The 14,593-nt window shown below is 46.3% G+C and overlaps 1 protein-coding gene across 4 annotated transcripts in view; it reads right to left on the reverse strand.

Annotated features, from left to right (window-relative positions):
* Positions 1–582: 582 nt before the first annotated feature.
* LOC136620987 (protein unc-93 homolog A-like) overlaps positions 583–14,593 on the reverse strand; it is a 91,829-nt gene continuing 77,818 nt past the window's right edge. For 3 of the 4 annotated variants that reach the window (XM_066596138.1, XM_066596139.1, XM_066596140.1), the window contains one exon: positions 583–1,084. In XM_066596138.1, the coding sequence (XP_066452235.1) occupies positions 822–1,084 (263 nt within the window). In that variant the 3' untranslated portion in view covers positions 583–821. The remainder of the gene's footprint in view (positions 1,085–14,593) is intronic. The other variant, XM_066596141.1, reaches the window with a different exon arrangement.

Genomic DNA, 14,593 nt, shown 5'->3' on the forward strand with positions numbered 1-14,593 from the left:
AAAATGGAAGTGTCTCGAACACCGCGTGGTGCTCGTCTCGAGTAACGAGCATCTCGAGTACCCTAATACTCGAACGAGTATCAAGCTCGGACGAGTACGCTCGCTCATCTCTAGTACCCTCCTATAAATTAGCTTCGCGATTTCTGGACCCTTTCGAGGTATCCAAAAAGTTAAACTAACTCCATATGTTATGAGTTGCGCCTTCCTGCCTCCTTGCATATACCAAATTCATTTCACGTCTCGCTTCTTAAACCTCTGGTTCTTAATAAGTTTTCCAAACAGTCCAAGCCTCCTACGGCCCAAGTTAACTCCGATAACACCCTCAGGATTAGCCCAAAGTCAAAGGGGCACAGTGGGTCCACACTCATATTCAAATTTATCAATGGAAAACTTGCTCACTTGATATTATTCTGCACTCTGGGGTCATATGCGTTATTTCCATGCAGGGAAGTTTCAATCTTGAAAGTGCAGGTATAACTAATAAAGTTGGCACTTTCTTCATAGGATCTTTTTTTGGCTTTAGCTGATAACTGTTCAAAACCACACAAGCACATTGCCATTCAGACATAGGTTTTTCTTTTTAAAAAAAAATAACATTTATTTTATTTACTGTCAAAAAATATATAAACATTTTTGAGATAATTACAATGGTTGTTTAAGAAAAGTTTTAAGTGACTACATCTGTCACGTGACATCCAATGTAGTGATAAGTCGGGAGGGAGGTTCATCAAATTCACCAGTTCATCCAGCATTTCCAAGTCGTTTTAATGTAAAATGAGCCATATATTTTTAAGAAAATATTTTATACAAAAAAAAACTGTTTAATGTTCATTGACTTTTTCACTCACAGCTTCTATTTCCTTAAAAATGTCTACTTGTACTTGTGTCTTCCTAAATTCAAGGTACTCAACAATCACATAAAGCAACATTGCAAGTAATAAAATAGCTAACAGAATGCATAATTTTACATAAACACCTAAAAATGAACTATAACCAAATGATAAGACATATCCGAGGGATTTCCATAGCAGATAATTGGCAAAAGCTGCTTCTCTGTTTTCTTCAAAGAGTATTCCGTAAAAACCTGCACATAGAACGCAGAAAGTTACATTTTGAATCTTTATTTACAGTTGTTTAAAAGAATTGAATTTATTTTAAAATTACCTAAAAGATTTAGTGTCAAGTTCTAATAAGGACGTTTCACACAAGACGGAATATTCAGTAACATCGTTCTGGAACACTCAGCTTCAAAATCTGCACCGCTATGATGCGGGTTTTGGTGTGAAATTGAAAATAGCAGAATCTGTCTGGCAATTCTGCATCTACAGTTAGCAATGTGGATTTGGGTATGGAATTCAGGGACGGCACATGGCGGGGTATTCCACCTCGTGTGAAAGGTCCCATAGGATCCAAACTCCTCCCCACTCAGAACAGATATTGAACCTAATACGTGTTTCTTCATCTGTATATCCATTTTGAGGGAAAACACACATGGGGTATGCGCTAATATGCTCACTGCTTAGGAGCTCATTAGCACAAAACCAGAGTTTTTTATTCTGGACTATACAAACTTCACGATATAGCGTGTGAGTTTGAAAAAAATGGCGAGAAGATAGGTCTTGCCCTATCTTTCTTGCACATACGAACACTACATACAAGAAAGATAGGGCAGATCCTATCTTTTCTCGTGCATTGCATTTAGGGCGCCTACCCACTGGCGTTTGCGATTTTCGTGCGTGAAAAACGCAGCGTTTTCCGCGCGTTTTTGGCGCGATTTTCGCTGCTTTTTCGCGCCTTTTCCGTTAATTTCCATTGACATTCATGGGTGCATTAAGAGAAAAATAAGGACACATATGCAACTGACAGTTCCTATGTTAAAAATTGCAACGGACCGAAAAAAAAACCGCAAGTGGACAAGAACACATTCTATCCTAATTGCTCTTCAGAAAAAACACAAAACGCAAAGGAAAAAAAATCACAAGTGGGTAGGCGCCCTAATACGCGAGAATCCCAATAGTAAAAACCAATGGTTTCTTTTGTCCCGTTGTGTGGCGGTGATTTTCACGACCACATAACGGGACAAAATCATGCCCATCTGTTTAAACCCTAAGTTGTTTTAGCTTGTAAAAAGTCACTTCTTTCATTAAGACTACATTTACATGGGCAAGTGCGAGAAATTTAAACCAGTATCGTACTCTTAAACTCGCAATTTTACCTGTAAGTGTGTTGTGTTTTGCAAGAAAAACACATCGACAAACATGCAGGTGAAAGTCAGCTGTTGTTTCATTAGGAAAATTTAAAACTCACATCACACTTGCATGAAACTCCTATTATATATGCACATGTAATGCAATTTATTTAACTTGACCACCATAGTAAATAATTTAATGATTGTGAATGAGCTTTCATTAGAATGCTTGTTTACCTGACCATTACCCCTCGTAAACATTGCAGCAATCAGTAGACAAACAAGCAGAGCAATTGATTTGAGCATTCTGTTTCCATTTCGTCATTATGGGATATTAAGTGCAGAATGATGAGCAAAAACTTGAAATTGGTTTTAATTTGGACAAGTCTAAGGGGCCACCCCCAAGGGGTTAATACAGACAGCCTCTGTGCATTTGGTATAGTAAGTGGGTGTGAGTCTGCCCTCCCTTCACAGGTCCTAAAGTCACTAGAGATCAGCAGCAAGTGCTGCAGGGGCTAGAGTGTGGTGGCTACGGGCAGGTGCTCGTGTGGAGACAGTCTAAGGGTGCGGGCCTGAGAAGAGAAGATGCTGCCAGGACTTAAGGATGTTGATGGACACATCCCTTAGTGAGCGGGAAGCACAGTATCTGGAAAGAGAGATGGAGCTAGGATTTGCAGAGAGGGTGATGCCGCTTTTACAAGTCCCACGTGCTATGGCTTCTGTAATAGGTAACCAATTATGCAATTTGTTTTGTTTTCATTTCGAGGCGCAAAATCAGGAACCCCATTGTTTTGAATGGGGTCATACACATAAAAGATGTTTTCCTGCATGGCACGATGCTATGCAGGAAACAAATCGCAGCATGTTCTATCTTGCTCTGTGCTCTCGCATCTGATTGGTCACAGCGCTCAGCTAATCAGAGGTGGTGCTTTCTGGAGACATGAATTTTTCAATCTCCAGCCACCAGAATACAGAAGAAGACTGACGGGGAGAAGAACCAGACAGCGCTTCTAGGTGAGTAAAAATTTTTTTTACAACTAGGGATGATTTTCGGGGTAGGGCTTATATTTTAAGCCCCCCCCCCACCCGAAAATCATCGCTGCAGGGGTTTGCCTTCATCCTATTGCTTTCAATGGGGCAACAGCAGTGCCGGCCCCATTGAAAGCAATGGCATAGCTTCGCGGTTCTCTGCCACAGCTGTGACAGCTGTGGCAGGGAATTCTTTCATGTCCACGGGGAGTCCCATCATCACTGAACACTGTAACAGTGCTGTCACAGTGTTCAGTGATGATGGGACCTTCGTGGGGCAGCTGCTCCAGTGAACGGGCATCTGAAACTTTGCCCATTGAAGGCCTGCACACACTATTTTGGGCACATATAAAAAAAGCCCAGAGCTTCGGTCACGTGCATTTTGCACATCTATGGAGCGCATATTTTTTTTGCGCACGTAGGCGTGCGAAAAAAAATGCTCATCTGACCGAACTCTAAGGGAATACCAGAACAGAGATGCTTGTACTCTTCAGCGACCAACTGTAAGTGAGATCTGCTCCAACCCAGATCATAAGTATGAACGCTAGTACAGACACAACAGGATTGTTGTATAGGGAAACACAGCAGTGATTTCTACTTAGGGCGCATACCCACTGGCGTTGCCGATTTTCGTGCGTGAAAAACGCAGCGTTTTTCGCGCCATTTTGCGCGGCGTTTTTCGTTAATTTTCATTGACAATCATGGGTGCATTAAGAGAAAAATAAGAAGACATATGCAACTGACAGTTCCTATGTGAAAAAGAGACAGTGCACCCTGGTTATGAACAAAGATTCATTGCAATATACCACAGTGCATCTTGGGAATACAGATGCTGTGTTTACTTATAGTGCATTCTAAGTAGTGCAATAATAACCTTGTTCAAAAGGACTGTGTACTGCTTCACATGTCTACGTTCCATTGTTATCAGTCTGACTCTTGCAAATATCATTCATATTGTTTTTATGTATCACTTGTAGTAATGGACACAAAACTGAGTTAGTGCGAACAATATAAGGCCTCAAGCACATGAGCGGATTTGATGAGACATGGGCGCCCGCAGAGCAGCTAAAAGCATGCAGATACGATTTTTTTTTTTTTACCCGGCGTGCAAATCGCACGCCCTGGAAGAGATCGCAATATGCTCTATTTTTGAAGTCAATGGAAGCCATCTGATCTGCAGTACACCCGCAGCTGTCACTGCGGATGTTCTGCACATCCATGGGAAAGCAGGGGAGTAAAAAAAAAGGCACTGCACATGCAACGGGCTCGTCAGCTGGCGTGTCTGGACGCATCTGCTGTGCTTAAGAAAAAAGATTCGGCTGAGATGGAGAAGACCCGCACGGCAGGCGGCGAGGTAAGAGACTGTCTTTTAATGCCCATGTCTGCGGGCACAGGCGTATTCCGCTGCGGGATTCATGTGTGCATGAGGCCTTAAGTGAAACTCAGATTCTTGTTTGTTGCCAGTTACTCTCGTTGTTGCTCATGCTCATAATGGTATTATCATTATTTCTGTATCCTTAAATAAAATGTTGTATATTTCTTTTTTAAAACATTTTTTCTTTATTAATCAACGCTTAGAAAACATTACATTTAGAGATGAGCGAACGTACTCGTCCGAGCTTGATACTCGTTCGAGTATTAGCGTGTTCGAGATGCTCGTTACTCGTGACGAGTACCACGTGGTGTTCGAGTTACTTTCACTTTCATCTCTGAGATGTTAGCGCGCTTTTCTGGCCAATAGAAAGACAGGGAAGGCATTACAACTTCCCCCTGTGACGTTCAAGCCCTATACCACCCCCCTGCAGTGAGTGGCTGGCGAGATCAGGTGTCACCCGAGTATATAAATCGGCCCCTCCCGCGGCTCGCCACAGATTTGTTCTGACATAGAGGAGGGAAAGTGCTGTTGGTGCCGGAGCTGCTATAGGGAGAGTGTTAGGAGTATTTTAGGCTTCAAGAACCCCAACAGTCCTTCTTAGGGCCACATCTAACCGTGTGCAGTACTGTGGAGGCTGCTTTTTGCAGTGTTGCACTTTTTTTTTTTTTTTGTATATCGGCCTTGCAGAGCATTGTGCCCTGCAGTAATTATTCATACTCCAGGGCCAGAAGTGGTGGTTAGGCAGGGACAGAAGACATATATTGTGAGGCAGGAACAGAAGACATATATTGTGAGGCAGGGACAGAAGACATATTTATTGAATATAGGCAGTGGGCCTTAGCAAAAACATTTGGGGAAAAAAATCTATTTGGGCTGCCTGTGACTGTCCTCAGTGTACTGGGTCTGTGCTGGGTGTAGTTGTCCTCCTAATTCATACGCAGCCAGCTAAGTGTTATAGCAGGCTTGAGCAAAATTATTTCCTGGCTCTGTGTTGGCTGTTAAATCACCGCTGTATTCCAGTCCACAGTGCAACAGTCTGCAGTTATTTTACATACTCCAGGGCCAGTAGTGGTGACGCAGAGAGAGAAGACATATGCAGTGTATATAGGCAGTGGGCCTTTCCAAAAACATTTGGGGAAAAAAATCTATTTGGGCTGCCTGTGACTGTCCTCAGTGTACTGGGTCTGTGCTGGGTGTAGTTGTCCTCCTAATTCATACGCAGCCAGCTAAGTGTTACAGCAGGCTTGCGCAAAATTATTTCCTGGCTCTGTGTTGGCTGTTAAATCACCGCTGTATTCCAGTCCACAGTGCAACAGAGTGCAGTTATTTGACATACTCCAGGGCCAGTAGTGGTGACACAGAGAGAGAAGACATATACGGTGTATATGGGCAGTGGGCCTTTCCAAAAACATTTGGGGAAAAAAATCTATTTGGGCTGCCTGTGACTGTCCTCAGTGTACTGGGTCTGTGCTGGGTGTAGTTGTCCTCCTAATTCATACGCAGCCAGCTAAGTGTTACAGCAGGCTTGCACAAAATTATTTCCTGGCGTTCCGTAAGCGAAGTCAGCCTCCAACCACAGGCCAATAAGCGGCACATTTAATTACAGCGTTCTGTTTCTGCATTACTGGTAATACAGCATGCTGAGGGGTAGGGGTAGGCCTAGAGGACGTGGACGCGGGCGAGGACGCGGAGGCCCAAGTCAGGGTGTGGGCACAGGCCGAGCTCCTGATCCAGGTGTATCGCAGCCGACTGCTGTGGGATTAGGAGAGAGGCACGTTTCTGGGATCCCCACATTCATCTCACAATTAATGGGTCCACGCGGTAGACCTTTATTAGAAACTGAGCAGTGTGAGCAGGTCCTGTCGTGGATGGCAGAAAGTGCATCCAGCAATCTATCGTCCACCCAGAGTTCTGCGCTGTCCACTGCTGCAACTCTGAATCCTCTGGCTGCTGCTCCTCCTTCCTCCCAGCCTCCTCACTCCATTACAATGACACATTCTGAGGAGCGGGCAGACTCCCAGGAACTGTTCTCGGGCCCCTGCTCAGATTGGGCAGCAATGGTTCCTCTCCCACCAGAGGAGTTTATCGTGACTGATGCCCAACCTTTGGAAAGTTCCCGGGGTCCGGGGGATGAGGCTGGGGACTTCCGGCAACTGTCTCAAGAGCTTTCAGTGGGTGAGGAGGACGATGACGATGAGACACAGTTGTCCATCAATGAGGTGGTAGTAAGGGCAGTAAGTCCGAGGGAGGAGCGCACAGAGGATTCGGAGGAAGAGCAGCAGGACGATGAGGTGACTGACCCCACCTGGTTTGCTACGCCTACTGAGGACAGGTCTTCAGAGGGGGAGGCAAGGGCAGCAGCAGGGCAGGTTGCAAGAGGCAGTGCGGTGTCCAGGGGTAGAGGCAGGGCCAGACCGAATAATCCACCAACTGTTTCCCAAAGCGCCCCCTCGTGCGATGCCACCCTGCAGAGGCCGAGGTGCTCAAAGGTCTGGCAGTTTTTCACTGAGAGTGCAGACGACCGACGAACAGTGGTGTGCAACCTTTGTCGCGCCAAGATCAGCCGGGGAGCCACCACCACCAGCCTCACCACCACCAGCATGCATAGACATATGATGGCCAAGCACCCCACAAGGTGGGACGAAGGCCGTTCACCGCCTCCGGTTTGCACCGCTGCCTCTCCCCCTGTGCCCCAACCTGCCACTGAGATCCAACCCCCCTCTCAGGACACAGGCACTACCGTCTCCTGGCCTGCACCCACACCCTCACCTCCGCTGTCCTCGGCCCCATCCACCAATGTCTGTCAGCGCACCGTCCAGCCGTTGCTAGCGCAAGTGTTGGAGCGGAAGCGCAAGTACGCCGCCACGCACCCGCACGCTCAAGCGTTAAACATGCACATAGCCAAATTGATCAGCCTGGAGATGCTGCCGTATAGGGTTGTGGAAACGGAGTCTTTCAAAAGTATGATGGCGGCGGCGGCCCCGCGCTTCTCAGTTCCCAGTCGCCACTACTTTTCCCGATGTGCTGTCCCAGCCCTGCACGACCACGTCTCCCGCAACATTGTACGCGCCCTCACCAACGCGGTTACTGGCAAGGTCCACTTAACAACGGACACGTGGACAAGCACAGGCGGGCAGGGCCACTATATCTCCCTGACGGCACATTGGGTGAATTTAGTGGAGGCTGGGACAGAGTCCGAGCCTGGGACCGCTCACGTCCCACCCACCCCCAGAATTGTGGGCCCCAGCTCGGTGGTGGTATCTGCGGCGGTGTATGCTTCCTCCACTAAACCACCCTCCTCCTCCTCCTCCTACGCAACCTCTGTCTCGCAATCAAGATGTGTCAGCAGCACGTCGCCAGCAGTCGGTGTCGCGCGGCATGGCAGCACAGCGGTGGGCAAGCGTCAGCAGGCCGTGCTGAAACTACTCAGCTTAGGAGATAAGAAGCACATGGCCCACGAACTGCTGCAGGGTCTGACAGAGCAGACCGACCGCTGGCTTGCACTGCCGAGCCTCCAACCGGGCATGGTCGTGTGTGATAACGGCCGTAACCTGGTGGCGGCTCTGCAGCTCGGCAGCCTCACGCACGTGCCATGCCTGGCCCACGTCTTTAATTTGGTGGTTCAGCGCTTTCTGAAAAGCTACCCATGCTTGTCAGACCTGCTCGGAAAGGTGCGCCGGCTCTGCGCACATTTCCGCAAGTCCCACACGGACGCTGCCACCCTGCGCACCCTGCAACATCGGTTTCATCTGCCAGTGCACCGACTGCTGTGCGACGTGCCCACACAGTGGAACTCTACGCTCCACATGTTGGCCGGGCTCTATGAGCAGCGTAGAGCTATAGTGGAATACCAACTCCAACATGGGCGGCGCAGTGGGAGTCAGCCTCCTCAATTCTTTACAGAAGAGTGGGCCTGGTTGGCAGACATCTGCCAGGTCCTTGGAAACTTTGAGGAGTCTACCCAGATGGTGAGCGGCGATGCTGCAATCATTAGCGTCACCATTCCTCTGCTATGCCTCTTGAGAAGTTCCCTGCAAAGCATAAAGGCAGACGCTTTGCGCTCGGAAACAGAGGCGGGGGAAGACAGTATGTCACTGGATAGTCAGAGCACCCTGCTGTCTATATCTCAGCGCGTTGAGGAGGAGGAGCATGAGAAGGATGAGGAGGAGGGGGAAGAGACAGCTTGGCCCACTGCTGAGGGTACACATGCTGCTTGCCTGTCATCCTTTCAGCGTGTATGGCCTGAGGAGGAGGATCCTGAAAGTGATCTTCCTAGTGAGGACAGCCATGTGTTGCGTACAGGTACCCTGGCACACATGGCTGACTTCATGTTAGGATGCCTTTCTCGTGACCCTCGCGTTACACGCATTCTGGCCACTACGGATTACTGGGTGTACACACTGCTCGACCCACGGTATAAGGAGAACCTTTCCACTCTCATACCCGAAGAGGAAAGGGGTTCCAGAGTGATGCTATACCACAGGACCCTGGCGGACAAACTGATGGTAAAATTCCCATCCGACAGCGCTAGTGGCCGAAGGCGCTGTTCCGAGGGCCAGGTAGCAGGGGAGGCGCAGAGATCAGGCAGCATGTACAGCACAGGCAGGGGAACACTCTCTAAGGCCTTTGACAGCTTTCTGGCTCCCCAGCAAGACTGTGTCACAGCTCCCCAGTCAAGGCTGAGTCGGCGGGAGCACTGTAAAAGGATGGTGAGGGAGTACGTAGCCGATCGCACGACCGTCCTCCGTGACGCCTCTGCCCCCTACAACTACTGGGTGTCGAAGCTGGACATGTGGCCTGAACTCGCGCTGTATGCCCTGGAGGTGCTTGCTTGTCCTGCGGCTAGCGTCTTGTCAGAGAGGGTGTTTAGTGCGGCTGGGGGAATCATCACAGATAAGCGTACCCGCCTGTCAACCGACAGTGCCGACAGGCTTACACTCATCAAGATGAACAAAGCCTGGATTTCCCCAGACTTCTCTTCTCCACCAGCGGACAGCAGCGATACCTAAACAATACGTAGGCTGCACCCGCGGATGGAAGCATCGTTCTCTATCACCATCAAAAACGTGGACCTTTTAGCTTCATCAATCTGTGTATAATATTCCTCCTCCTCCTCCTGCTCCTCCTCCTGAAACCTGACGTAATCACGCCGAACGGGCAATTTTTCTTAGGCCCACAAGGCTCAGTCATATAATTTTTGTAAACAATTTTTATACGTTTCAATGCTCATTAAAGCGTTGAAACTTTCACCTGAACCAATTTTTATTTTAACTGGGCTGCCTCCAGGCCTAGTTACAAATTAAGCCACATTAACCAAAGCGATTAATGGGTTTCACCTGCCCTCTTGGTTGGGCATGGGCAATTTTTCTGAGGTACATTAGTACTGTTGGTACACCAATTTTTTGGGGCCCGCGCCTACAGTGTAATCCAAATAATTTTTTGCCCACCTGCATTAAAGCTGATGTGCCTGCGGTTCCTCCTCATGGCAGACGCACTTATAAATAGACATGAGTGTGGCGTGGCATGAGGGCAGCTGAAGGCTGGGCAGCGACAGTTTGGTGTGCGCTGTTGACACTGGGTCGTGCGGGGGGGGGGAGGGGTTGGGCAGCATGTAACCCAGGAGAAGTGGCAGCGGAGTGTCATGCAGGCAGTGATTGTGCTTTGTTGGAGGTAGTGTGGTGCTTAGCTAAGGTATGCATTGCTAATGAGGGCTTTTCAGAAGTAAAAATTGTTGGGAGGGGGGGGGGGCACTCTTGCCGCTATTGTGGCTTAATAGTGGGACCTGGGAACTTGAGATGCAGCCCAACATGTAACCCCTCGCCTGCCCTATCCGTTGCTGTGTCGTTCCCATCACTTTCTTGAATTGCCCCGATTTTCACAAATGAAAACCTTAGCGAGCATCGGCGATATACAAAAATGCTCGGGTCGCCCATTGACTTCAATGGGGTTCGTTACTCGAAATGAACCCTCGAGCATCGCGATAATTTCGTCCTGAATAACGAGCACCCGAGCATTATGGTGCTCGCTCATCTCTAATTACATTACAATGTGAACAGAGCATAACCTATATCAAAGGCTTGACATTACAACTTTCTGATTATTTTTAACAGCTTACAAACATGCGGTCTTCACATTGATAATGGAAACATAGGTTTTTTCTATAAATTAAAGTTTTGTGAGCACTTATACACTTATATTCTATTTTTCGGTTACTACTTAAATCGAGGAGTGCTCACCTTAGATAGTGGAGGGGGGGGGGAGAGATCTGAAATAGAAAGGTATATGTGGGGGGGGGGGAAGGGAAAGGGTGAAGGGTAGGGAAAGGACATATGGGATAATTTAGAGTACTTCACTGTTCATCCATATAAAGTAAACAAAACATTGGCCTCTACAACTAGGCCTATAACTCAAGGATTGGTTGGTCCATAAAAGGCTCCCCTAAACTGGGAATAGGCTTAACCAAGGGCTCCACATCTCTTTGTACTTTTGTATTGAGTTGTTTCTTAGGGCTATTATCTTTTCGTATATTCCATGTTCAGATATCAGTTGGATGAGCTCTTGTCAATTTGGGAGGGTCTCAGATTTCCATTTTTTGGTGATCAGATATTTCGCTCCCAGCAGTATATGTCCTGTTAGTCTCTTTAAATTAGGTATGAGACCACCCGGATCTATTAGTAGTAAAGCTACTTTGGGATTGAACGGGAGGGAGGTCCCGGATATGTCTTGGATTAGTTTAAAGGTATGTTCGGAGGTATGGGCAAGACCAGAAGACATGGATCAAGGAACCCTGTCCACCACAATTTCTCCAGCAGAGATCGTTTGTTAATAGATTCCTTCTTTTTAGCAAGGCTGGCGTATAGTACCATCTAGTGAGTATTTTTGTGTGGGTTTCTATCAAATTGGCTCCATGAGAGGATTGTCCGGCCCATTTAAAGGCTTTTATCCATTGGTCTATTGGTATTTCTTGACCAATGTCTTTCTCCCAGTTTAATAGGTGACACTTTTTTCACGGTTTTAGTGTGCCTGTAAGTGTGTCGTAAAAGTTTCTGGTGATCAGTTTGTTTTGTATGGAGTTAAGAATTGTATTTGCTATCTTTGGGATTTTAATGTCTTGTAGTTTATGTGCTTGTATGAGGGATGATATCTGGGTGTATTTGAAGCCTTCAGATTCCTTTATATGATATTTCGCAGATAAGTCATGGAAGGATAGGATGTTTTGTTTTGAAGTTAGATCAGAGATAAATGTAATTCCTGCGTTTATCCATGAAGTTAAGTTAAGGTTGGGAATTAAGTATTCAAGAGTTTTTAAAGGTATTTTTGGGGTTATGTATATAGAGTTTTATCCGCTTTTTCTAGTAGATCTTTCCACGCCTCCAAAGAAGCCAACATGGGCGGGGATAAGTTGGGTACGTGCATATTTTTTGCCATACTTGGGGTGCCCCAGGCCAATGTTTGAGCATGGAGAAGGGGAAGTAGTGGTTTCTGTTTATTTAGTTCTATTTCCAATGTGGGCCAGGCTTTATTTGGGTTATGCTGTGTCCAAGAAGTTAGTTGGCTTAATATAGTAGCTTTTCGATATGTTTCCAAGCTTGGTAGGCCTATTCCTCCTTGGTATCTATTTAGTGATAGGATTGAAAGCGCAATTCTAGGTTTTTTATTCTGCCAAACAAACTTGGAAAGTTGTTTTTGAAATTCTGCAATAGTTTGTTTCGGTACTCGGACCGGAAGGGTTCGAAAGTAGTGGAGGATTTTAGGTAGTATTATCATTTTGTACGCGACCACTCTCCCCATCCATGACAGAGGACATGTTTTGTATGTTTCCAGTTGTTTTTGTATGTCAGCCAGAAGAGGGAGATAGTTGACTATTGTTAAGTTAGATAGGGGGAAACATGGGTTTATTCCTAGATATGGGATGCTTTTTTCCTTCCATTGGAAAGAGAACTCCTTTTTGATGTCCTGTTTTAGTTTTTCCGTTATGTAAATTCCTAAAATTTGTGATTTCGTAATATTTAATTTGTAAAAGGAAACTTCTGCAAATTTAGTTAGGGTTTGGTATACTTCTCTTAGAGACTTGAGTGGGTTCGTTATTGTTAGCAGAATATCGTCTGCGAACAAACTTATTTTATGCTGTCTATGACCCGCGTTTATGCTTTGTATTTCTAAATTGTTTCTGATATGTTCTGCTAAGGGTTCCATGACTAGTGTGAACAGTAGCGGTGATAAAAGGCAGCCTTGGCGCGTGCCATTGGTGATTGGGAAAGAGTTGGAGAGTGTGCCATCTACTAATATTTTTGCTGATGGAAATGTGTATAGGGCTGATATGGCATTCAGAATGTTTCCTGAAAATCCAAATTTGTTTAGGGTAGAAAAGGCAAATTTCCAGTGAAGGCGATCAAAGGCCTTTTCGGCGTCTAGGGCAACCAATAATGTCGGGGAATGTGTTTGTGTTGTTTTGTGAAGTAGGTTTAATATACGTCTTGTTGCATCTGAGGCCTGTCTTCCGCTTGTAAACCCCACTTGGTCAGAGTGTACTAATTCAGGTAAGATTTTCAGGAGTCTACGGGCGATTGTTTTTGAGTAAATTTTTATATCGCAATTTAATAGCGAAATAGGTCTGAAGTTTTCTGGTGAGGTGGGTGTTTTTCCGGGCTTTGGGATAGTCACAATTGTGGCTTCTAACATCTCTTGGGGGAAATATTTTTGTTTGATTCCTTGGTCAAAGACTCAAGACATATGAAGGGATAACTGTGGATAAAAGATTTTGTAGTAGTCATTAGAAAATCCATCGGGACCAGGGGCTTTTTGGGCTTTCAATGACTTAATGGTGTCATTGATTTCCAATGGTGTAATTGGAGAATTTAGATGTTCTATCTGGTTTTTTGTAAGGGTTGGCAGTTTTAATCCTTTTAGGAAGTTGTTTATGTTCTGAGGTGTCGGTTGAGGCGTGTTTCTATCGTCTTTTAAATTATACAACTTGATATAATACTGACGAAAGATTTCTGTTATATGAGTAGGGTGTGTGATTTTTGTTTTTGGGTTTTTTGGATCTATGATGTATGGTATGGAAGTTTTTTTAGGTCTTTTTTTGATTAGTCTAGCAAGCATGCGTGAGGGTTTATTGTTTGACTTGTAAAATGTTGCTTGTGAAGATTTCATTTCCTTGTCAAAGTTATCTAATAAAATCTTTCTAAGTTTTTGTCGTAGTTCAAAAAGACTTTTGTGTAGATCCTCAGAGGGAGAGCCTTGCAACTTTTTTTCTATGTTAGAAATTTGCGTAGTAAGCGTGTCTAATAGAGATGAGCGAGCACCAAAATGCTCGGGTGCTCGTTACTCGGGACGAAATTATCGCGATGCTCGAGGGTTCGTTTCGAGTAACGAACCCCATTGAAGTCAATGGGCGACCCGAGCATTTTTGTATATCGCCAATGCTCGCTAAGGTTTTCATTTGTGAAAATCGGGGCAATTCAAGAAAGTGATGGGAACGACACAGCAACGGATAGGGCAGGCGAGGGGCTACATGTTGGGCTGCATCTCAAGTTCCCAGGTCCCACTACTAAGCCACAATAGCGGCAAGACTGCCCCCCCCCCCCAACAATTTTTACTTCTGAAAAGCCCTCATTAGCAATGCATACCTTAGCTAAGCACCACACTACTTCCAACAAAGCACAATCACTGCCTGCATGACACTCCGCTGCCACTTCTCTTGGGTTACATGCTGACCAACCCCCCCCCCCCCCCCCGCATGACCCAGTGTCCACAGCGCACACCAAACTGTCGCTGCCCAGCCTTCAGCTGCCCTCATGCCACGCCACACTCATGTCTATTTATAAGTGCGTCTGCCATGAGGAGGAACCGCAGGCACACACTGCAGAGGGTTGGCACGGCTAGGCAGCGACCCTCTTTAAAAGGGGCGGGGCGATAGCCCACAATGCTGTACAGAAGCAATGAGAAATCCAATCCTGTGCCACCTCCATCTGGAGCTGCACACGTGGGCATAGCAA

Source organism: Eleutherodactylus coqui, chromosome 3, assembly GCF_035609145.1.
Source record: "Eleutherodactylus coqui strain aEleCoq1 chromosome 3, aEleCoq1.hap1, whole genome shotgun sequence".
Taxonomy (NCBI): domain Eukaryota; kingdom Metazoa; phylum Chordata; class Amphibia; order Anura; family Eleutherodactylidae; genus Eleutherodactylus; species Eleutherodactylus coqui.